The sequence below is a fragment of the Ascidiella aspersa genome, chromosome 7 (genome assembly GCF_963924565.1).
Source record: "Ascidiella aspersa chromosome 7, kaAscAspe10.2, whole genome shotgun sequence".
Taxonomy (NCBI): Eukaryota; Metazoa; Chordata; class Ascidiacea; order Phlebobranchia; family Ascidiidae; genus Ascidiella; species Ascidiella aspersa.
In genome coordinates, this window is record NC_139453.1 from 11,876,704 (window position 1) to 11,899,983 (window position 23,280).

General features: G+C 35.4%; 2 protein-coding genes and 1 long non-coding RNA gene across 3 annotated transcripts; 2 read left to right on the top strand and 1 right to left on the bottom strand.

Moving 5' to 3' along the window:
• The first annotated feature begins 403 nt into the window (after positions 1 to 403).
• Positions 404 to 4,051, top strand: LOC146137819 (eukaryotic translation initiation factor 4E-like). The gene is made up of 7 exons (XM_083393212.1): positions 404 to 689; positions 1,126 to 1,221; positions 1,453 to 1,516; positions 1,902 to 2,015; positions 2,262 to 2,401; positions 3,092 to 3,146; positions 3,245 to 4,051. The coding sequence occupies exons 1-7, from the start codon at positions 523 to 525 to the stop codon at positions 3,302 to 3,304; spliced, it is 696 nt and encodes a 231-aa protein (XP_083249338.1). The 5' UTR covers positions 404 to 522; the 3' UTR covers positions 3,305 to 4,051.
• Positions 4,052 to 5,803: 1,752 nt separating this feature from the next.
• Positions 5,804 to 9,003, top strand: LOC146137820 (transcription factor A, mitochondrial-like). The gene is made up of 6 exons (XM_083394118.1): positions 5,804 to 5,909; positions 6,136 to 6,251; positions 6,755 to 6,834; positions 7,219 to 7,368; positions 7,694 to 7,846; positions 8,276 to 9,003. The coding sequence occupies exons 1-6, from the start codon at positions 5,860 to 5,862 to the stop codon at positions 8,405 to 8,407; spliced, it is 681 nt and encodes a 226-aa protein (XP_083250244.1). The 5' UTR covers positions 5,804 to 5,859; the 3' UTR covers positions 8,408 to 9,003.
• Positions 9,004 to 19,173: 10,170 nt separating this feature from the next.
• On the bottom strand, positions 19,174 to 21,464 carry LOC146137821 (uncharacterized). The gene is made up of 4 exons (XR_014501452.1): positions 21,340 to 21,464; positions 20,385 to 20,421; positions 20,160 to 20,234; positions 19,174 to 19,502 (listed from the first exon to the last, which is right to left on the bottom strand). It is a non-coding gene; the product is annotated as an uncharacterized LOC146137821 (long non-coding RNA).
• Between the last annotated feature and the right edge of the window lie 1,816 nt (positions 21,465 to 23,280).

Sequence of the window (23,280 nt, forward strand, 5' to 3'; positions counted from 1 at the left end):
TTCAGGTTGTTTTATATACCAAGGATTTTGGTATTAGTAAAGCCAAATGATTTATCGCCGCTGTTCTAAAAGCGGTTGTATTGCTAACAAATTTGGGGTTAGGTTGCGAGTTAGCGGTTGTGTTATTATTATATTTATTTTTATATATTTATGCCTTCCATTGAATTTCAACTTTGACAACTCGTTTCGTTAGTGTAATTAATTGATGTGGTAGGATTCTAGACCAGCCCCGATTTATCTAACTGAACTATGGTACACAGTTGTTTTGCGTATTTGTTTTCTGTACAACCTAAATGTTAGGCGTCTAAGTGGAAACAATGATTTTTTGAAATTTATGCAAAATTTGTATGTACATGTAGTTTAATAACTAGATTATCAAGATTTAAATTATTTTTTAGGTATTATTTTAGCTTAAAAAACTACACAAACAAAGCCAACTTGTTTGCAAAAAGTTTCCACCTTTTCTTTAAAATAGTACATACATACCGTTTATCTAAATATAAATACAACATCAGTTCAACTATGTCCGCCACGGACAAGAAAGAGATTGTGGTTCAATCTGAACAAAAAAATATTGAAGCAATAGAAAAGGACAACAATGAAAACAAAATTGCTGTTGTGAAGAAACCTGCAGAGGCTGCTGCTATTGGGGAGCCAGAGAAATACATTAAACACCCCCTACAATCAAAGTGAGTCTTTGTAGTTAAACAAAATATTTTCATTACCAAAATTAATTTATTACAGTTATTTAGTAAGTTTTTCATTAGAAAGTAGTGCACATTGTATTTAAAAATAAAACCGTTTGAGCTAGCCATGTTTGATATTTCAAAATTGATTTTCGACACCAATATCCAGTGATTCAATCTATTACCAAATAATGTCATCAATGTGGTAAATTAGACGAAAATAATCACATTAAAATGTGCAAACTTAGCGTTTTCCAGAGCTGGAAAAGTGAGTTACCTTTATTGGTAATATGCTATCTGATAAAACTCACTATTTAAAGTAAAAATCTGAATTCAAAAACATGTCATCGGGTATTGGCGTACCTAACCATGTATATGCAACTGAAAAGTTTCCCAGCTTATTTAAAATGATTGTCAAAGCAGTAACTTACTTTTGCAGATGGGCATTGTGGTTTTTCAAGAATGATCGAACAAAAAAGTGGGAAGACAACTTGCGATTGGTTACTAAGTTTGATACAGTTGAAGACTTTTGGGCGTAAGTTTGTGTTTGTTTTTGAAGACTATATTAGCAGGCGAACTTGCTTAACACATGTCTTACTTTACTTGAATACACATAAAAATGTACTTGACAAACTACAAGAATAAAATAGTAAGCAAAACTTGCCTAACACATGTGTTACTTTAATTGAAGTCACATGAAAAAAAACTAGTCAAACTATTAGGTAACCTTCAGCATCTCTTACAAATTACCATTTTTTGTTTGTAGGTTATTTAACTATATTCAGCTGTCAAGTAAACTGCAAAGCGGTTGCGACTACAATCTGTTTAAGGTAACTTACTTCTGTTATTAAAAGTGCTTTATTCTCTCTAGTAAATTTTAAAACTTATGTTTGTATAGTGAGTTTTGTTAGTTTTTATACATTTAATTTTGTGTAGGAATAGTGCGTTTGGCGAAGCCCCCAAACTTAGTTCCACTATCACTAGAAACCTAAATTGTCAGATCGGATCTGCCTGTGCATTCAGTTTTGAATTGGGTGAATTCCCAGAATATTTACATAAATGCCTGCCTTGTGTTGACTCCCTTGTGATTGAAAGTGTCATACACACATGCTTAGGGTGCTTTTTTATAATCTTATTTTCCTAGGTTGTTAATTCCAGCATAAAACTATACAAAGATATGGCACATACTTAGTCTTAATAAGTTTTAAATTTTAGGATGGCATTCAACCTATGTGGGAAGATGACGCAAATAAGAAAGGGGGAAAGTGGATGCTTCAACTTAACAAACAGCAGCGAGCGCAAGAACTTGATAAAATTTGGCTTGAAACTGTAAGTATTGAATACTTGTATATATATATATATATATATATATATATATATAAATAAATCGATATAATTGAAATTTTGTGTCTAATAAGCTTAGTAACCATTTTATATATACATATAACTCTGAGTAAAGTAGATACAATAAACATTTATCAAAATGATAATGTGTTAGTTAACGGACCATGCAAATAAGCATGTCCAGATATCTGTTTGTGTTATTTATGACAGAAAAAAATGTATGTATTGCAGTTATTAGTTTTAATCGGAGAAGGATTTGGCGATGACTCTGAATACGTAAATGGCGGAGTGGTGCAGGTACGCAACAAAGGCGACAAAGTTGCAATTTGGACTTCGGACTGGAAAAATAAAGAATGCATTGTACATATCGGGTAAATAACTTTTTAGTTTTAAAACAATTGATTTTTTTTGAAAATTGAATTTTCATTTTTGAATGTGACAAATGAACGATCACAAAATTTTCAGTTTGTTTCAACAGTAACATGCATTCAGTGCAAATGCACCTGCACAGTATCCACTCGTTTTTGCCAATGCGTCTCCACTTTGCATAAGCATAACCGCATGTCACGCTTAACTTCTTAGCGATTACCATGTTTCCTTTTTAATATTATGCTCAACATAACTACACAGTGTGGGTACGTTGATTGCATCACATTGATTTAGTAGCTCTTAAGAGCTTAAAACAGCGATTTTATGTAGAAGAAACAAAAGCTTGTCTCACCTACGCACTCACTTACGTTTTTAGAGTGACGTCATCATAAAGAAAACGAAATACATAAATTGTACTAAAACAGTAGAAATCTGTTGAGTTATGGCAACCCCACAAAAATTTTAGGCGACCTCACTCGGCGTCGCGACCCACAGGTTGGAGACCACTGATCTCGGGAATGTCCAAGTTAACATGTAACCTGAATTGTGTCATCAATTAATATTGTTTAATGTACTTTTTTTACACATAAATAAGATAAATTACATAATTTTTAACACAAATAAAGAGATACATGTTTAATTAGCTGTATTTTGGAAAAACCCTTGTTTTATGTAACTTTTTTTTATATTAGTGAAGTGTACAAGAAGCGCCTTGGACTACCAAAGAAAATGAGCATTGGATTTCAGGTAAGTAATTAATAAAATACAATTAAAATTAGACTTGAGCTTGAGGTCTAATTGCAATAAGCCTAGACTTAATATGTGCTTTATTGTTTGTCACACAGGCACACGAGGATACGATGAGCAAAACAGGATCTACTGTAAAAAGCATTTATCACGTATGATGGCCAACAGTGACAATATTGTGCTTTTACCACTGGATAGCAAGGAGATGTTTAAAAAAACTGGTATTACGCAACTAAAATTATCTGCAAAAAAACAACAATAATTCTCTCAACCAAAACAAGTCCTATTTTGACTGGGCAGAAGCAGGCAATTGCCATAAAATGTGCGAAAATGTTGTAAACGATAAGGTGCCGATTGTAAGTTGGTTTTATTTGTTTTACCTGAGGTAATGACTTTCGCTCTTTGAATGTGGTAAGCTAAATGGTTTAGCAATCTAATTGGGAACGCGGCCAATCGGTAGGGGTTCTTATTTGCATGTTTGAAACTTATGTCACAAAATTGTAATTCGTTGATCCCTTTTGCCAATGAACTTGAAATGCATTTTTGGTGGATTTCTACTAATTTAGCTGTTCATAACTGTATTTCATTGTATTGCGTTGTGTTGTTTAATTTATTGTTAATGCCAATTGCCACTTCGCATGGCTCGTCCGTTTGTCGGCAGGGTTGGTGATTTTGCCCAAAGCATTTTCACCAGTACCGCACGGAGGGAAGGTCTTTTTTCTGTTTTCGGGTAAAAGTTCGTTTTGGATTCAATGTTTGAACAAGCTGCGCAAACTGCTAGTATGCTGTCGCCCGCAGGTTTATTTTTGGCCTGCAGATCGCATAGACGACGTTTTTCAACCTGTTTATGTTGCTTTTTGTCGCGAGCGTGCAGATTATTTTTTTCGTGCAAATTTCTTTCGTTTTTTTTTCAGTGTGTTTAGAAAAATTAAACTTCCGTGTAAAGTGTAGTCTTGCTTGGTTCTGTGTAGTCTGACGATTTATACTAAAAAAGGTAGGCTAGCAACGCGTGAAGCGCGAAAAAATCGTTTGTATAGTTTAAACTTGCAAACCTTGTAATTTACCCGTTGACGTGACAAAAATGAAAGATTTTGTGTGTTCCATGTAGGGGCTAACCAAATTATTTTATTCTGGTTGTTATATGTTTATCACAAAAGACGGAATGCTTTACCGAAAAAAGTATATGGATAAGTATAAAAAAGTTTCATGCTACGAACAATTTCCACTTCTTTGTTCTGAAAAGACTCCCTCGAGACGCGAATTCACTTCACAGTTACGCGCCATTTTTTGCATTTTCGAATAGTTATATTAGCTAAAAATATGGGACATGATCTAGTGTCCAGTTTGGAAATTTGGTCGAGGGTCGAATGATTTTCACAGCCAGGCCGGACCGGCCCGTGGGCCGAGGTTAACGACCCCTATCTCAAGTATGCCGGCGAGTGGATGGTTTTCTAATTAAAATAATTGTTATATTAAATTTACATTTTACAATGGCAAAACGTTTGTGCTGATGACCGATCTTCGATTAATTTGTGCAGCTACGAAGTCACATCAATGTATCATTGGTTACACTGTATCATCACATATTATTTTCAGGCTAGATTATATTTATTTGCACAATTGAAGCAATTGTTAAAACAATAACCAAAAATGACAATTCTTACAAGTATTAAAGTATATTGGGCTACGAAAGTACTAAAACGTTTAAAAAATTTGAGCAACGAACTGTTTTATGCTAAAAGAGATTAGAACCTGTATTAACTTATAAACTCTTTCTTTATGCCAACATCGCTGATTTTATTGTCACTGTTAGCATTCTATGTTTATTTGTAACAACAAAACTATTTTGGCGGCTCTGCAAGTCGAAGTTAAATTTTTACTCCCAGAACAAGAAATCAAATCATTAACCTTAAATCTTGGCTGAAAAAACTTAAAGTCGTGACTTCTAAGTAAACTTACCACACTTTATACTAAAAATGTTGTCATAAAAGTGCTAGGATTGGCGACCAGTGTCAAAGTGCGGCGCTCTTTCACTATTGTACGTAAAAATTAATAAAAAAAAAATTTTCTTCAAATGCCGCATACCACAACGCATATTGTTTGGGTTAGGGTGCGGGTTAGCGTTTGGTTGAGGGTGGGTCAAGTTATTATTAATAATAAATATAATATTACTTGACCCACCCTCGCCCAAACGCTAACCCTAACCCAAACAATATGCGTTGTGGTATGCGGTATTATTATTATTTTTTTTTCATAACTTTTCACGTACAATAGAGAAAGAGCGCCCAAAGTGCCATATTGTAATGTGCCGTAAATTTCCTGCATTTACAGTTTTTGTTAAACTTTTTGTTCTTTCAATTTACAACGTACAATATAGATTCATTGTTCAACGTTCATTGCATGTTTCAAAAGTACAACCCCAATAAATACCACGCCCACTTGCAACGCTCACATTTTCAAAATTTAACTGCAGGCTGTAGCCAACCCTGAAAAATATGAGATGCAATAAATCTAAAAATGCAATTCTGAGATGCACTAAATCTAGAAATGCAAGTTCTTAAAAATGGGAAACATTATTCTGTTTAATATAAAATACTGTATAACCATCAGAAAATATATACTTTATGTTGTTATCGGGGTTAATCACCTGAGTTAAAAAATAAATATTTTGTTTTAAAGCAGATTTACTAATTTGTATAACTTATTGCTCACTATGGCTATGTTATCATCTCTCCTTAAAGCCCTAAAACTGACTTCTGGGTTGTAAGTATTACTTTCAAGTTGACATTAAAGTAAAAAGTGTAGCTAAAACCTAATAATCTATTTTTATATTTTTTTGAAATGGTGTTAACAGTTTATACTAATTATTTCTTTGATAAAAATAAGAATAACTGGTATAAATCTTAATATGATATAAAGTGTATGGATTATTCAATTTAGTTAAGGTGTAATTTATAAAATATTGCTTTATTTATAACAATTTATAAAGGCCTACAACATCGGTGTTGGCTGGAAGACCATCTTTTGCTTTTATGTCAAGCGTTGAAAAGCCAAAACGTCCACCTAACAGCTTTTTGTTATATTACTTGGAGGAGAGACAACGTGGTGAAAGCAATATTAATAAATTAAAAAAATTGAAACATTGCTTTTACTATAAAACTTGCTTTATTGGTTTTCTATGGTAAACATAATTTTACAATTGTTCCCTACATTTTTGTCTGATTGCTGCTTAAATTTAGAATGTGCCCTTAAATTTTTCTTGCTTACAATATTTTAACTTTATTCTTGTGTTATTATAACGTTTGACAGCTATAATTTAGGTAAAGTAAGAAAAACGCACAAAGTGTAATTTAATCTTATGAAATTGGAGCAGATGTTAATCGCAAAGAAATCATGTAATAATCTTGATAAATCAAAGAAAAACGGTGCCTGTGAATCTGAGTTGTCTTGTAACATCAATACCAATCAATTAGTAAATATAAATAACACTTTAAAATGCTAAAGTGCCTATTAACCTTAAGAAGGGTTTCCTTGGGCTCTGGTACCCCATGTTAAGAACCACTGCTGTAATATTACTAAAACTTTTCAAGTTTTTATGTGTTAATTAGACAGCCACCTTGCGAAAGAAACATTAAAAGTGAAAAATGCTGCTGAAAAGTGGAGGCTTTTGGGACCAGAGGAAAAACAGGTTATTCATACTAATGCTAAGTTTTATATACTTGTTGAGCAACAAAAATTAAACTAAAACAACTTAGTTTGCTATTCACAAAATATTCTTTTTTGTACATAGTTCTAAATAACAATAGTCGCTTCACATTCTGTGTTAAGTGCACCTTTGTATTTAGGTGACTTCTTGTAAAAAGTCCTCCAGAGTGTCAAAATAATAGTTTCCACCATTTCATGCATTTAGTTTTTCGTATATAACCTATAGCTGGTGTTCTAGCTAGCCGTTTGATTTTTACAAAAACAATTAAAAAAATTCGTATCCCAGTAATATAAAATATAAAAGAAACACTGTAGGTTTATAAGTGTGCTGCTATGTAAAAGTTGACTGACCCACATTTATTTGTAGCCCTATATCGACCGGTCAAAGTCGGCATTTGAAATGTACAACAACGCAGTAAACGCATTTCGTGCCTCAACTTCAGACTTTGAATTGGATGAAATAAAGAAGAAAAAGACCAACAGATTGGCAGCGCTGAAGAAGTTACGTGAGAAAAGGGTAAACTACCCTATAAATGGCTTCCACTTTACAGAAAATTGTACTTGTCTTATTTGAAGAAATAGATTAGGAATGTGTAGATGATTTTAGCTTAAATAAAACTTATTCAAACCAAGTTTTTCAGTGTCTCAGTCAGAACTCATTTTTGTTTTCGCGCAGAGTAGTTATGAAGCGTGATGTTAATTTTAATCTTATGTAAAAGCCTATTCTAAAAGCTAAACAAATTCTCTTTGTCCGAATCTGATTATATAGTTAAGTATTGTATAACGTTAAAAATCCATGACAGTATTTTTTTTTACAATTTACTCACCCTACTTAAATCCAGGTGAAACGGGCAATGGGTATGCCTAAACAACCAGCAACGGCTTACAACTATTTCTATCAGTCAATGGCCAAATCTATGAAAATCCAGTCTCGCTCACAAATGTACGCATCAATTCGGTCAGAATGGGCGAAGATGACCGATGCCTCCAAGAAGGTTTTTACATGTTTTTTCGTTTGTAATACCCGCATAATTTGTTAACTCAAAAATTAATTACGAAAAATACGGAAACATTTTTGTGCAAATATTCTTCTGAAGTAGTACTGCCAAGTGCCCAACAACAACGGCACATATCATAAGATACACTTCCGAAAGGCTTACCGGAATCAGTCGAAGGTCAGGCTCGAGAAAAAACTAACCGAGGTGAGGTTCGAACTCGCGACTTTCGGCCCAACCGGGCCCGTCGCTCGTGCTGCGCGGGCTCAGTGAAAGATTGTCGAGAAACCACCATAACACCCAACTGATTTCATTAAGTTTTCCGGGGGCATTTATGGGTAGAAAATTACCGACGCGGAAGTCCCTCGATCAGAATTTTCAATCGCACCGTACAAAATTAAAATAACGATTTAAACTGTTATCTGCTAGAAATTCCAGGATCAGGCCGATTTGGACCGGGAGAGATACCGTGCCGAAATGCTCGTCTATATCACGAAACTTAAAAAGGAAAACATGGAGCACCTTATTCCGGTTACCTACAGGAAGAAGCACCTCACATAGCTCAACTGGCCTACAGCCGTCCAAACTAGACATTGATTTGTTTCGTTTTCCTGAAACTTATATACGACTTTCTGCCAGGCAGTCTCTGTTTTTGTCATTGCTGCTACTAATTGTATTTAGTGCGGTCCTGCTAGTCGTATTGCGGTCCCCATCTTGGGTTTTTCGTCTACATTGCCTTGGCAGACGGACTTACTGCTTGTAGATCTAGGCCTTGTTTTGGGTTGCTCTCGGCCCCCAATTTTTTACTTTTTATACAAACAACTCATTTTAGGCCACGTTTCATTAATTGATTAAGCCACAGTTGCTTATACTTATTGTTCTGTTCCCCCCAAACTTGTATGCGGTTGTCTATATGATTTACGTTTGCGGCCTAGCTTCCATTTTGTAGAAAGATGTTACCGTGCAACGGATTTCTTATACATGTGTTTCCAAACTATTTTGCAATTACGACTCGCGTGTGATCATGTACATTTGTATAATTTTGTCCAAGCCGCTACTACTGGCGACTGAACTGCGCACGTTTTACGTTGTAAGGGCAGATTTAGGAGTTTTTGCTTTCACGATTAAAAGTGAGACGCTTTGTTTTGTGCTATAAAGCCCGGGGTGCCTTTTGTGGTTGATTAACTTATTTTTTGTAGAAGAAAACAATTCGGTGTTTCCACTGAGTTGTGCCAGAGACGGTAGACTTTTGGCTTAAGTTTAGGCATACTAGAATGGTCAAGTACATTAGTTGATTTTATTATATACTGTTTGGATTTTCTGTAGTTGATAATCTTCAGTGACAAATCTGCTGATTGGTCCTAATATTTGTCTCGTATAGGCGTAGTGAACATCCAGTCGCTTACCACGATCGCAAACTATCTCGGTTTTGGCTTAACATTGACTTTCCTGCTCATTACCGAAAACAAACTTTTACGACTTAGTAATAGAGTTAGCTTTACCAGGCAACGTATCAATAAATAGAAATCGCTCTTCTGGTGTAAACGAAGTATAAACCGACGTTTCGGCAGCAGATACTAGCTGACCTCACCAGGGTTAATAATTAAAACGAGAGTGTGTTGGACAGAGTCCGGCCCTGACTCTACATCCTGTATTTAACTATTTGCGTAACTAAAATAACGTGAATGTTCAGCAATCTCCTTATACGGGTGTCGTATAATTAATCACTCACAATACATGGTTGGAAAATATGTCACCATATGCTATTACACCTTTACAATTTATAATTGGCGACCATATCAGTTTTAAAATTTGATACTGCGCATGTCGGACTTCGGTAGTTTTACGTGATCTTACTCGATCTCGAGTACGTCTACAGCAAGGGTCTCAAACACGCGGCCCGCGGGCCGCATGCGGCCCGCGAGAACATTTTGTGCGGCCCGTGTAGAAATTTTGGATTTCCAAGTATTTAACCATATTTAAGAGCCACATATCTTTTTTAGTCAGATTTGAAAGTTAAAATTCACTCTAAAATTGCTTCAAAAAACTGAAACTATACTCACCAAACTTCACTGTCATATCACTTTCAAACGCTGTCATTTATGCGGTAAAAGATCTACTATTACGTCACATTGCCTATTCAACTCTGTACAGTTGTCACAATAACGCTGGAAAGTGCGTCAGTCAGGTGTTAGTGTAATTGGTCATCTCATAATGTATAAATTGATTGTCGAGTTGTAGGCTTTGATTGTTCTAGCCTAGTATTGAAATAAATTTCTATAGCTTAAAAAGCTAAATTACACTTGTCTTTTGCTTCAAAAATGAGAAAAATCACAGACGAAAGAAAAGTTTTTCAAGATAAGGGGGAGGAGTTATATTTTGTCACCGCGGTCAGAGGTACTAGTTATTGCCTTATTTGCCGGCAGAAGATCGCTGTTATGAAGAAGTATAACAAGGGTTTGCACTTCGAAACAATGCACCGCGATAAATAATATGCTTACCAGGGCAAAGTAAAAAAATAAAAAGTTGAACCAGCATTTTGCAAAAAAAGAAGTTTCTTTGCCAATATTAGGCAGTCCACATCTGCAAGCAACTCTAAGATTTGTTTCTGCTGACAATTTGAAGCCCAATATCGAGATTCTTGTCCTTGAAAAACGCTGCCAGTAAAGTAGCCAGAACAAATAACTGTAGCCTAAAATCCGCCTGCATGTGTTTATATTATATTGTGTTCTTATTTATTGTGAATTGCGGCCCTTGGGCATTTTACACGTCCTCATTTGGCCCTCAGAGCAATTTGAGTTTGAGACCCTTGGTCTACAGCAACCCAAACCGACTCCGCAACCCTGGTGTTAGCCAGCTTATATACTGAAAAGTGTAAAGTTAAAAGACTATAGATTATGCGATAAGCTGTGACGCGACGGAGTCATCATTTACGACTTATTAGTATTAACTTAGTCCTCATACTTGGCCAAAAGTATGTAATGCTTTGGAATAAAAAGTTTGAAATAAAACACAGTTTTTAATAACAAGTGATCAAATGCAATTGGCCCACGCAAATTGTTTACATGTTTAAGTTTCCTGAATTGCTTAGTGATTTGTACAGACGATTTAATGGCAGTTGGTACTAACCGTATAGCCTACTCGCATACGAATCACTGGTGGTATCGATTCGGATCTGTAAAGGTAGTATTTCGTAATCTTTCGAGCTGAAGGATATTTTTGCTCAAAAAGTGAACCATAAAAGTATTTAAGTTGAAATAAACAAAGGTATCATAGCATAAGTACCGTGACCGTTGCAAAATTTAAAAGCAATTTTTCGGTAAAAAAATCGGACAAAATTGTGTTAAATGTGCCTACCGCAATTAAATAAATGTCCTTCGGGAGTTCTGCGTGAGTATACAATTATGCATAAAGTGGGTAGAGGCTACCTCTTACTGTATTACATTGTAAAAAAGCAGAATATTCATTAAAATGACGAGTTTGTATTAGGGCAAGGATTTCGTGAAAAAATGATTTCCAATTAAAAAAAGTAAGCAAGTTCTTGCGAAATTAGCGTTTAATATACATGCAAGCGATTTACAGTTAACCAATAAAACCAAAAAATCCAACAAAACACATTCTATGGCCGATCATAACATAAACATGTATTAGGCAATAAAGATAATTCAGGCAATTTTCTAGCAGTAAGTTCGTAACAGTTATTAGATTATAGCAGTGCTTCCCAAACTTTTCTGGCTCGCGGCACTGTTAAAAAATCTTAACTATTTCGCCGCACACTTTTAACAGAACAACAACAGAGTAATTTTACAATTGCCCTTAACACACGACAAACGATATGAAAATGTACCGAACTTATTAATTTGTAATAAATATTGCGCAATTATGTCTAAAATGCTTGCGTGTACCGTATGCCTATTGGTAATACAAATACTCTCTTTTCCGAAATTACAAAAAGTTTCGCGGCACACTTGACAATCTCTCGAGGCACATTAGTGTGCCGCGGCACACAGTTTGGGAATCACTGGATTATAGACTGAAGGACAAATTACAGGCTATTTACAAAAGAAATCCTTAAGTCCGTAAACGCGGCTTGTTGCCGAGGAATGATTTATGCCTTTGATGCGTTGTTCTGGTTGAAGTTTGAGTTCGTGGGAGGATGCACTCCGTTTGTGCCGCCTGTCACATCAGCATACGACGGTGGATTATTGCCATAGTTCTGCCGAACATACAAAACTTGAATCACCAGACTTAGCTAAAGTGGAACGTACTCAGGAGTCCAGGACGTTTTTTGTAATAAAAAGGTTTCTCGGTACAACACTATCACAGGAATCGCTAACAAAGGCCATCATAAGACTGGTATATTTTGTAACACATGACGATTTTTATTTGTAGAATCCACTATAGCCTATCATAGGGATAAAAGAATGGTAGATATCATCTATTAAATGTTTTTTCTATTACGCAAATCACCCGGTTTGCAATCTGTTACACGCTGAATATCAATCCCATAGCAAAGTTTTTGCGTGCATAAGACGTATGTCTTAGATAAGATGAAAAATATTGATAGTAATTTTTAAACGTAATTTTTGTTCCATTCGCATATGATTTGCCTGAGTTTCTTTAAAGTGTAGTTATCTCCACTAGTTGCACAGTTGCACTCTGATGAGACGGGGACGCGAACATGTTTTGCGCAATGTGCGCAAAAATATGCACGCGAAAATGAAAGAAAAATGTGCGCACATTTTAAAATGCCTTTTAAACAGTGCGCACATTTTAAAGGAATGTGCGCACATTTTGAGATAGGAAATACGGGCACAATTTGATGCACTTTCTACAAAAACTTTACTCCTATGAATCTTGTCCTCTTACTCTACTCATCTACCCTTCTCCATTAACTGTTCTCCTTTAACTCTTCCCCCCTTACTCTTCGTCGCTAAACGTTCTTCTCTAAGTCTTCCCGCTTTCAACTCTTTTCGTCGACTTGTTCAAACTTCTTCCTTTAATGTTCCTTATTCCTCTAAACCCTTCTTTTAAATATTCTTTCAACTCTTCCTCCAACTGCGACTCTTCCCAACTCCTCCTCCGACTATTCCTTTAACCTTTTCTCCAACTCTTACTACACCTCCATGTTTAACCTGTCCTCCGACTCTCTAACTACTCTTCCGACTGTTTTTCCGCTTGCGTACATTGTGCAAAACAACGCCATCTTGGCTCTGATGTGACATGGGAATTATTATACGGCTAGGCCTACTTGTTTTTTAATGCATTTACTTGTTTTTTAAGAGGCGGTATGACATAGTTTTGTGAAATCACTTATAAAAGTGACCTGCGACATTTGGTGTGTTAAATGTGGCGCTCAATAAATGCCGAGCAAGTTTTGACAACTAAAATTAATTTTAAAATCAAGTTGTATGAATGGCATGAGGTGTTTGTTGAATTTTTTTTTTTAAAGTATATGTCAAACCACTACTTTCATAAATTAGAAAAAAAATAATGAACTAATATTCCCAGACCAACCTGGTTCCCAAAGCCGTACGTAGTGCTGTTGGAAACAGACGTAACAGTGACCGGTCGAGTGACCACGACAGTGCGTCGCCTCATCGCCTCTTCTCTACGTCTCTTGCGTACGCAAGCTGCAATCACGCTGCCTAAGATGCTTAAAAACAACCCGACGCCGAGCCACACATCTGTGAGAGAAAATGCATACAATCTGGTCACCAACTGGGTCTGAGTGCTGTTTAGATCAACGTGGCGAATATTGGTCCGCGGCTGTAGATTTTTCGTATTTGATGACCCATATATACTTTAAACTAGGCAATCGGGCCCCGAAAAGCGGAATCCAAGTTATCCGTAAAACATCTTTCTTTGCTTTTTAATTTGTCAATGATCCTGCTTTACGATTGCGCACAAAACATCTTGGAACACGTGTGCTAAATAATTAGGAATAAACTCCGGTAAACCGGATTAGTAGGAGTGAAGAGCAACTGCATGATTCATAAACTTTCTTCATACAAGACTTTTTTTAGGGCTATTTTTAGGAAATATTGTACTGGATTTGCAAGATTTTTGTTTTCACTTTCCAATAATTCGGACACCATGCTCAAACAGGAGTTTTGCAACGAACCATACAAAGTGATTCGGTTTAATGAGTTCTCTCTGTATACACACCCTAAGAGTTGGTAATAAACTTTGTTGTCAATTCAAGGCTTTCGTTGTGTTGTATACTGTATATATATTACTGTAGTGTATATTAGACAATACTAATAAGATCAATCAAGCAGCATTATTTACAGTGGATTAACGTTTAGTAATGAAAAAAGAAACAAACAAAAATTTGTTACAACTTTAGTTCAATAAGAGCCTTAACCTTGTTTTAACTCAACTATTGGAAAAGTAGCCTACGTAATAAGACAACATATAGTAATAGGCTAATACAAAAAAAACGAAGAATAGAACTATTGGGCACCACCGATTTGGCGCTACTGTTAAGACATATACTGTCTGCCCTTTTTCAGGGTAGGGGTTATATAATACGTGGGTTAAAAGTTAAAAAGATTGACCTGTTAATAGAATTAGTGATGATGTTAGAGGCGAGGTTTGAGGTTAGGTAAACGGCTGTAGAGTTCTTATTTTGAATTTTACTTTATTTGTAACGAACAAGCATAACAACACCTATTGTGCGTAAAGTGCTTAGAGTAATTTCAGTTAAAAAAATAATAAAACCACTGATTTTGTACTTTTCGTAGTCCGGTTGGGGCGCCATCGGTTTTATAAAATGCTGGGTCACAATACAAAATCCACTTGATAACAAAGCCAAATGTATGCGTAAAATAAAAAAAAACTTACACCACATTTCGTACCACTCGTAGTAGGAACAACATAGTGCTACTCCAGACCAGTCCGTTCCGCAGCAGTATCTTATATCGTTTCCTTCATCTAATCAACAAAGAACATATTGTTTCTAATAGAACTGCACAAATCTACAGTTAAAATGTTGCCTATTAGTAACTTCAAGAAGATGAGGCAAACAATGGTTTTATTCGGTATCAATTGACTAATGTTTTTGACGCCTTCAGTCCATGATCAATATTCGTGCATCAATCGATATAATGGTATTTAATAAGAGGATTTGTGGGAGTCGGTTGACACAACAAATGTACATATATCATGTCTAAAGTTGGCGACTTTGAAAGGTGAAGTGAAACAAATTACATGCGAAGTTGTTTTAAAAGAGTCTAGGTTAATAAGGCGCTAGCTTATGATCAAATAGAAAATCGATACACAACAAAAATTAATTTCTAAAAGTGCCACAAAAATGCTTTGTGACATCGTGTCGCATTTTGTCGTGTACCTAGTTTAAGTTGGTAAAAATTGGACATTTAATCTTGATGTTGTGTTCATATTTGAAAACAGTAAGCTTTCGCAGGCGATAAAGATGTACTAAACAGATTTTCCTAAAACAATTTAAAACACACGTTACAGGGCCAAGCAAGATTTTTGTACAATTATGTATGGAAAATAGGCAAAATAAACAGTTAGGAGACCGACGTCTTCTTAAAAAAATAGGCAAACAACCATTGCGGATAGCAATACCTTTTTTGTCAAATAAAACTTACGCAATATTATTGGGAGCAATATAAAGCAAGTTAACGTATTACTGACTCGTCGGATTTTATGCCTACTTTCTTACCTGGACAATAATAGCCATTTCCACAAAATTCATATGCCTGCAGAAGGAACAAAAAACTTAGGTTAAACGAATGGACAGTCCTACTCTACTTATATTTTAGTCAATGCGAACTTATAGTTTGCGTTTTTGCAATGGTTTTGCAAAAAAAGGCCGGCCCATCTCACCAAGGCTAATAGCCTAGTAGAATATTTTTTTTCGAACGACTGATTTTTTTTATAGATTACGTAACAAAGTTACGTCATAACTAGTGCGATTATTTTTTGACATGTCAAAATAAGTCAAAATTTGGTTCAAATTTACACGTTAGGTCAAAATTTGTCAAAATTATTTCAAGTTATAATCGATATAAAATGCTCATAAATAGTTTACAAATTTTGACTGCCTTATGTCTTCATTAGAGCAATATACGGTATACGCGAGCTTTTAAAATTTACCACCAGGACTATTATCGCATTAGGCTCAGCTAGAACTTCGTTTTTGCGTTATAGTTGTTTATCTCTGATTTGGACGAATCTATTGAACATGATAGGTTGCCGAAACGTTGGTAAATAATTACAATTACCAGAGGCCGGAGCTGTTTTTCATTATATTACTATGTCTGGTAGCACCAGTTTATGTACTTCTAATAGGTCAACATTTTGTCAAAAAATATATTTTTAGGTCAAAATTTGTGAAAATTTCAAATTTTTGGGTCAAGATTTCCCATTTGTAGTTCAAAAAATAATCGCTCTATAGTCATAACAAAAAACAAATATTTTACCGTAACGCCGTTCCTGGCCGACTTACTGTCATGTCATTAGTACTTCTCACGGCATTACATTTTTTAAGCCATATTTTGATTTGCAGTGTTAGGCCTAACATTAATTAAAAAACGGTTTTGGTGTTTTGGCAAATTTGAATACTTACGCTTGAAAGTTGAAAAAGAAATTGAACAACGACCAGATACAGTACCGACTTTGACATGTCTGACAAACTTTTTACTAATAATAAAATAAAAAAAGCCTACAAAGAATATGCCAAGCATTAGTCTTTAAAGATTTGCATGAACTGTATCTAACAAAAGTAGGAACAATCCTTAACATTTGGCGATTGTTAGTTTGGTTTGCTTGGCTTATGAGTTCTAAATTTTTCTATATACGAAGGAAAATATCACATAATAACATCTGAGCAGCGGCCTATAGAAGGTCGGATTTTAACTTGGTCAAGGCCCCAACAAAAATAAGCTATATGCATTTCTTTCTGCCTTAATTTATTGTGGTTAAATAAGGTCTAAAACATAATCTAAAAATTTTGTGTTTGAAAGAATTGTGAAAATCACACTATTTCAAAAATAGACTTTAAATTGTCGAATATTCCCTCCTAAAAAAACATTTGAGGTTTATGGACCCCTCGGTTAAGAATCACAAATTTAAACCATTCTGATGGTTTCCTGTAGTGACATTTAAGAAGCAAGCAAAATTCGATATAATACAACCTAAAATATATATCTCAAACAGTTCTTTGGCTGTTAATATGTGTAACTTTCTGGTCCTATTTAACGACAATGCCACCAGCATAGAACAAAACGTAATAGCTGTTTAGAATGATATACCACTTGCAATGATGACACAAATGACCGGGTAACTTTTGCTCACATGATTAAATCACGCATTTTATTTTGAACAACTGGTAAACTAAACACTCTGTTAACGAATCCCAAACGCGGTTAAATATTTCTAGGAACAGAAAATACAGGGATCTTATTACCAAGACAGAAAATACAGGGATCTTATTACATTTTTGCCTTATACTCATTTCGTTAACACAGAAAAACAAAAATGTACCAAATTAAACTAGTTGTATTGCAACTGTTTAAAGTTATCCAGATTTTGATTAGTAACGATTGAAAAGGGCAACACAGAAGAGAGAAAATTATTTATCAATGTTTAACTCATTGCGTCATGTATTGGCACGGGTTGGTCATGTTTGCCTAAACTAACCATGTCAGGCATAGCACTGATTATTATGGGTTGCTTTTTTATTGTGTGCGAATTTTTGTTTGTGTTTCTAAACTACAAAAAGATGCACTAAATATGGATTACATTTACTTTCATACAGTGATGGGGTCCCAAAATTTAATAAACCAGACAAGTATTTATGAGGTAAAATTTTGGGACCCTAAATCTAAGACAAAACTACTGCGACCTGCCAACAAGTGAGAAAAACTTGCCAGCAGTCAAAGGTGCAGATTTCACAAAATTAAAAAAGTAGGATATTTTGGTTGGCAAAATCGGTTCTTGGAATAATTGTTTTACTGTGTTTTGAGTTTTCGCACACTCAATAAAAAGTCGTGGGACGGTTAACCGTACGCCTTTCCGCGACAGATTGCCTTGTTTGTATTATGGGTTATGGCTGATAAAATATGTTTGCCTGAATCCTACCATTTTGCATTGCGATACATAAAAGGAAAGTGCCCTTCTCCATATATGCACAAATCAAGAATGACAATAAAATAACAAGCTCCAAAAAGTAGTAATTAAAGCGGCGAATTGGAAAAACGCGAGAGATGTGCAGATACAATCTTATATAAGGCATGATAATACACCTATACTGTATATACAAAGTAGTACACGCATTTGTTTCGTAGCTCGATAGATTTTGACAAGATTAGCCAAGTTATTAGAGGAACAATTTCATTCAGAACTATAAAATCCATCTCACGAACAAAACTCAAGGTGAAAAAATACTTTGCCATGAAGGCTTTACTCGAATGAAAGTTTTTCGTCTTCTTTTTTTAATGGTAATTAACAACAAAGTGAAACTGACGTTCACTGCACCGCACGTGGGTTAAAGTCCACGAAAAGTTCAATATAATTATACTTTCTAGTTTGTTAATATTTTATTTTAACATTTTTTCCTTTAAATCTTTTAGGCATGAGATGTAATGACTTGACTCCATGTCTCGATTGTCATTCATACTTGAGCGATTGCAATGAATTGACTCAGTCCTTTCAACACGCTTCTTTCCTTGAATGTAACAATTGTCTTCGTTTTGAGACGAAAAATACCCTTGTCTGTCTTTTGAGACGAGGGGTATATCCTTTTCTGAAGAAATAAAAACAGAAAGAGTTTTAATCGTTTATATAACTCTTGATCAAAACTGAATTTAAGAATATCTAAAATTATACTTGATTGACTTTCTCTAAGATTAAACGTTCCCAAGTGTTAAAGATTGCAAACACAACTCAACATGCTTTTACCAAGGAAAATAAACAGGTAGTGTGATTTTGCACCCCCTTAGTTAAATTAATGCATTACGCCAAGTGTCATGAGCAAAGTTAAGGATGTCCAAAAAGATCGGAGCCGATGCCCCATGTCCAGTATAGCAACGGTACTCTGATGCGATTTGACTTACTGCTTTCTAACTTTTCGAAAAAGTAGGTTACTTACTAGCGGTAACTCATTTTCCTAACGCGACAGACGATAATACTGCCTTTGGACGTTTTAACTTTGTATTTTGCTTTTTAGAGCATATAGTAAGGCGTCATTTGGTAGGCTATTACTTTTCGCCAACATATCGAGTATTAATTTTCAAATAAACGCGGAAAAACATGTCGAGTGTCGGTTTTCCAATAAAATGTCTAGTGTCAAACATCTCTAGTCAAAGTTTTAGAAAAGCGATATTAACTCAGTGAACCACAACGTTATTTGAACTTGCCAATGCGTCACAAAGTTAAGATAGACTTTGTTATTACCGGGTGAAGAGTTTACAAGGACGTCACGTCTAAAAAACATGTAGACACTCAAACCACACTCTTTACACTCAAACCTGTAGTACAAGGATTTCCCTTAATAGTTTTTTCAGCCATTTTCACAAAACCCCGATCGGACCGCGCATCTTCGCGGCTTTTTCTTTCCTCTTGCAGCGACATAAACGCAGGATTCCGCTTAGTGCAAGAATCGCCAGGCATAATGTCATCCATACAACTGAAAAAGCAAAATTAGAAGAAGTGATACGTCAATTTTCAGTGTTGTAATGAATTAAATCAATGGTTTGACTTAAGTACCCTAAAGTCCTATTTTCAAATAAATTGACTTTTTTCGGGTGAAATAACTTGAATTGACTTTAAGTCTTTCGGACAAATGACTTGGGTTAAAATAAAGTGTTTCAATTAATATTTACGACAATGACTTAAAGTTGACTTGATCTAATTAGGACTTGACTGGGTCTTGACTTGGGAAACCAAAAACTTGGACTTGACTTGCTATTTATTTTGGAAAGACTTTGATCTTTATTATTTTCAAAAATAATTGACTGGAACTTCAGTCATTTCAAAATGACTTGTTTGCAACACTGTGAGTTATTCAAATATATTCAGGTGTCTTTTCATGGCAATATTTTATTCTGTATTGAACCTTTTGTTCTCATATATTTGAAGTTCTAGCGGTCAAAGTTAGTATTTCAAGCAAAGGAAATGTGTCAAAACTGAATGGAAGGAATGAAGCTACTTTATAAAAAAGTCCATGCACAAGAGGGCACTACTACAATACTTGGAATGACCCAATACGAAAAATTTGTTTCAGATGTTGTTTTTAAAGAACAGGGAAAAAATCCCAGTTTTCAAAAAACGAAAAAACACTTACAGCCGCGTGCAAACCAAGGAGCGCAGCAGACAGGGAAACGATTTTCGAGGGGATCGCCGCAGCAATAATTCCAACCTGAAAAAAAATGCGAAATTGGTCAAAACAGAGATACGTCGTGCTTCGCATTCCATGTTTGACATTTCTGGTCAGGAGCTCTACGCTCATTTGGCTGTCGGAACAAAATCGTTAGTGGACAATAAACGAACAGTTACATAATGTACTCACCCTCGCAGTAATATCCAGCTCCGCAAGATTCGCTTGCCTGCAAAACATATTTTAATGACGTTAAAATTTGTAATATACATCTATTCTATATGGCAACTTCTCACTACAACTCTTTCAAATGTTATTAACCACATACCATAAAATGCGCTTCTTCTATGGCAAATTATGATCACTTAACAATATTTTATTTATTATATTTTATCATTATGCAGTTTAAACGAATATATTTTATACGTTTGCGGCCACGTCATTCAATCGAGTGACTGCGTAAGTATGAATTTCCTGATTTATTATGTGCGGGAATTTGTCGTTATCGAACAAATCAGGGCCTTGCATGTTTCCGAAAGTAAAATTATTCACTTGAAAATACAGCTTATAAAGACACTCTTTCTTCCAACCTGGTTTGAAATGCAAGTAAATTACAGTGGTGAATTTTAACAGTTATTAGTTTTATACAACCAGACCAGTGGTTCTCAACCTTTTATCTTTCGTGGCCCATTTACGTTGCAAAAAAAAATCTCTGGCCCAAACAGGTTTCGAACAAAACACAACAGAACGTATTTCAAAACAGAATATTTAACCATGCATTAGTGAGATACTTGCGGCTACACAATTCCTTTTTATTTCCCCCCCAAGCCATTATTTCTGTAAAATTAAATATAGTGACACAAATGAAACTAAATCTAGTTTTTTTAAAATTGGTCTGTGGCCCACCTCAAATGTTCTTATGGCCCATCAGTGAGCCATGGCCCACTGGTTGAGAACCGCTGTACTAGACCATTATTTGGAATATCTTTGCGGCTAATCAACCATTGTAATTGTATAAGAGTTGTTTTTACTCTTTATTTCTCTTTATCACGCTACCTGTAGAAATACTTTATCACTACGCCAACATTAAAATAAACATAGAAAGTCATGCTTTCTTAAAGTTATTTCTACATCCTAACTTTCTTACCTCAGTTGATTGCAAGATGTTCAACAACCAAGAAAATAACATGGGGTGGATTGCCATTTTATCTTAACAGCGTAGTACGTCCACAAATAAATAATTTTAGTTTTAAAAAATCACAGCACTGTCCTATAAACCAGAAAACCTTATTCAATTAAATCGGAGTAAAGAAATAAGAGGAAAAATAAAGGTAACAACAACCTGAGTTCAAGATTGATGGAATAAATCACAACAAAAATTACCAGACTGAGACACTGTGTTTTGACAAACCTTCACAGTAAACCATTTTTGAAACGGCACGGACGGGATTTTTCTTATTCAAAATTTCATTTCAAAAGCATCAAACATTGCAACGTGCCACATTTACTTTTGGAAGTAAAAAAAAATCGCGTATAGTTAGTTTGTAAATAAAGATAAACAATGTACAACATTAATGTTGTTTGAATAGTTTAAGTCGTCAGTTCTTTTTCGATCAAACTTAAACGCAGGTTTATCGACTCCCACTTTCCAGTAAGAGATAATTGGTGTAGTACTGTAGTTACTGAGAATAAAAGCAATAAATTTGCTACCTAATTAAAGTCTAGCGATTAAAAGCTATCCTCGAACCTTGAGTTTCTTTGCATAGCCTTGTTAATATGTGTCTCTGTATTTACGTGCCCCTGTCCTATACATATTATAATCTAGTCAAAAGCCTAGCCATTGGTGAGACCGAAACGTGCCAAAGTAGCATGTATCTGGTAACAATAAAGGCAGAATACAGGTTTGAGTGCCGCGACTGAATTTTTTCGCAATGCAAACCGTGGGCTGACATATTGTCTTCAAGCCATGCGAAGCCTCCGCCACGCCCTACAGAACTCAAAATATTAGTTAGACTTAAGTAACTCGGTCTTGGCAATTTGGTACCACCAACTATAACTTGCCCCCACTATGCGATAGCTCAAATCAGCGCTATCTACACACCTTGATATTGTTAAAAGGGATACTGTTCTGCATGTGCCGTTCTTTCGATAACAAGGTGGTTTGCGTGTTCCTTTTTCGATCGGATGCTTCATGCTAAAATTCTAAACGACTCGTAGTAAAACAAGCCACATAGTATGACTGTTTTTCAGTTGCGACTTGCTGGTAGTGACTGAGCTTTTTTCAACACACAGTTACGCAGCACGCTACCAACAATAGCCACGCATTGTCGCTGCAGATGGCTGGCATAATACGGCGGATGGAATATCGGCGGCGTGAGCTGCACTTAATTTCCTGTGTCTTTGTAATCGCGATAAGCCTCATTTATCACATTACTGGCTATTTAAAGAACGTTTACCAGCTTTGCTCACCATCCCTTGAAGATTTTTTTAAATTTATTATTAACTGTGTACATTAGACAAACCATTAGACAAAACATTATTCAAAATCACTGTGCTTGATTTATGCAGGAGCTTTATTCCTAATGGTTTAAAACGTGTTGATGTATCTTATCACAAAGTATTAGTCGTTGCTTTGTCAAAGATACCTAATTCAACGCGCGAATTGTTTGTTTATGCATGTTCTAAGTTTGCCACGGTTGCTATGCGAGTTATAGTCACACGTAGGTCTAGTACAGAATTATCGGCTGCCAGGTTAAGTGTACCGAAAATCGCAGCTTTGTGCTAAAGTGGTCTGGCAGAAACTAACTAAAGAATTCGCCTTCGAAAACGTTTTACCGACCACGTGATCCCGGTTCACCGGTCACGAGACCAATTGCATTGGTCACAAGACGTCTTCACGTTTAATAGTACGCACGCACGTCAAGTCAATGCCTGTTATTTGCGTAGTTATAATAAGAACGGCAGTACATCCGTCATCCAGCGTAAGTCAAGTAAGGACCATCTGCACGTTGCTTACCACAAAATGGTCTGTTGGTTTGTAATCAGTTTAAAACCATTTCCTGTGCGTTCATCAATGTTTATACTTTTA

Coding starts and splice junctions, on each gene's coding strand:
- LOC146137820 (XM_083394118.1), top strand. CDS start 5,860: ATGGCTATGTTATCATCTCTCCTTAAAGCCCTAAAACTGACTTCTGGG. Junction 6,252..6,754: donor CTTGGAGGAGAGACAACGTG/GTGAAAGCAATA, acceptor TGTGTTAATTAG/ACAGCCACCTTGCGAAAGAA. Junction 7,369..7,693: donor AGAAGTTACGTGAGAAAAGG/GTAAACTACCCT, acceptor ACTTAAATCCAG/GTGAAACGGGCAATGGGTAT.
- LOC146137819 (XM_083393212.1), top strand. CDS start 523: ATGTCCGCCACGGACAAGAAAGAGATTGTGGTTCAATCTGAACAAAAA. Junction 2,016..2,261: donor ATAAAATTTGGCTTGAAACT/GTAAGTATTGAA, acceptor TATGTATTGCAG/TTATTAGTTTTAATCGGAGA. Junction 3,147..3,244: donor AAATGAGCATTGGATTTCAG/GTAAGTAATTAA, acceptor TTTGTCACACAG/GCACACGAGGATACGATGAG.